Below are 1353 nucleotides of genomic sequence, written 5' to 3'. Positions count from 1 at the left end.
AATACTGTTGGCCACAGGTAAAAACAGGGGGATTATAGTAAGTAATTTGATATATTTGTAAGCATCAAGTCACCCGAAAAAAAGCGAGAGCATCAAATTAGAAACAATGGCTGTAAATTTCATTGTCACAAAAAAAATATCTTCATGCCAAAAAAAAACACACACACACATCAAAATCGATGCGGGGTACTTGACTGGTTGGGACAAAGTTGAGGATTTTTGTTCATTTTATAAGATGAGCGAAATAATTTTCGGAAGAAATTAAAACGTTGCTGCCAAATAACAGAGACATATAATAACTAATAAGACACATTATACAAGTTTGAATTGAATATGATGCCGAAAGCGACCAACAAATAAAGATGGTGGGGCACGTGAATATGTAATGTTACATTTAAATGATTCCTTACTCTATTTTGATGGCTCTACATTGTTACCGTTACATAGCTGACAATAGAGCCTTATGGAAAGACTAGCTTCCCTTCCCCTTGACACCTTGCTTTGCGTAATTGCGTTGTTCTATTTATAAACTCTCCGATCCATAAGTGGAACTGGAACTTCCCTAACTCTTAAAACCCACAGAAACCATGATCGCCTTTGGTGACACTGACATCCTTAAGGGATCTTCATTCCAATGTCACCAACAACTTCAGTTGTCCCCCTTTATCAGAGATGTCACTTACAGGTATATCTATCATGATTCACGCCTCTCACTTTGAGCTTTTTCAAGTACAACCTTAAAAACATACAATAATGTCATGTGTTTTGGCTTAACTGTTACTGTTTGTTTGATGCAGTTGCGGTTCCTGTGGATATGAGTTGAACTTGAGCTCCAGCAACCGTAACACATCCCTCATTGATTCTTCCAAGTACGGCAAGTCCATCAAGAAGGGTGTCATCTCCTTCTTCTCTGTGGATGAGAGCAGGTTCACTCAGATCCACCAACTTCGATGGTCATGGATACCCTTCTTCAAGCCAAGGAGAACCAAGCTACTCTGCCGCCGGTGCCGGAACCATATCGGTTTTTCTTACACTTTGCCTTCTCACTCATGGGATGGCATTTCTGACTCTAGAATCTATGATATCAAACTCAACACTCTACAACCTTCCTTCTCTGCGGATTCAAGTCTGATGCCGGGTGATACGAGTAAGTACGAGAGTGCATCTTCTTCTTCATTGGTGTTCTAATTCTAATATGTAGAATCTGAGGTGTACTTGGTGCTGTACGAAATTGGAGTTTCTGCTTTTGATTTTGAGGTTGTAATCATTTTGTCTATCTTGCATGTAAATTGATCATATATGGTTTTCTTGTTGTAATCTGTTCAGCTGTAAGCAATTTTGAGCTCCAACACA

At 39.2% G+C, this 1353-nt stretch overlaps 1 protein-coding gene across 1 annotated transcript; it reads left to right on the top strand.

Moving 5' to 3' along the window:
* The first annotated feature begins 425 nt into the window (after positions 1-425).
* LOC107480189 (uncharacterized protein At4g08330, chloroplastic) lies at positions 426-1312 on the top strand. Its single transcript, XM_016100328.3, has 2 exons — positions 426-685; positions 798-1312. The coding sequence occupies exons 1-2, from the start codon at positions 588-590 to the stop codon at positions 1186-1188; spliced, it is 489 nt and encodes a 162-aa protein (XP_015955814.1). The 5' UTR covers positions 426-587; the 3' UTR covers positions 1189-1312.
* Positions 1313-1353: the final 41 nt, after the last annotated feature.

This window comes from Arachis duranensis, chromosome 3 (assembly GCF_000817695.3).
Source record: "Arachis duranensis cultivar V14167 chromosome 3, aradu.V14167.gnm2.J7QH, whole genome shotgun sequence".
Lineage (NCBI taxonomy): Eukaryota > Viridiplantae > Streptophyta > Magnoliopsida > Fabales > Fabaceae > Arachis > Arachis duranensis.
The sequence above is the reverse complement of the archived record's forward strand: the minus strand, read 5'-3'. Positions and strand labels throughout refer to the sequence as shown.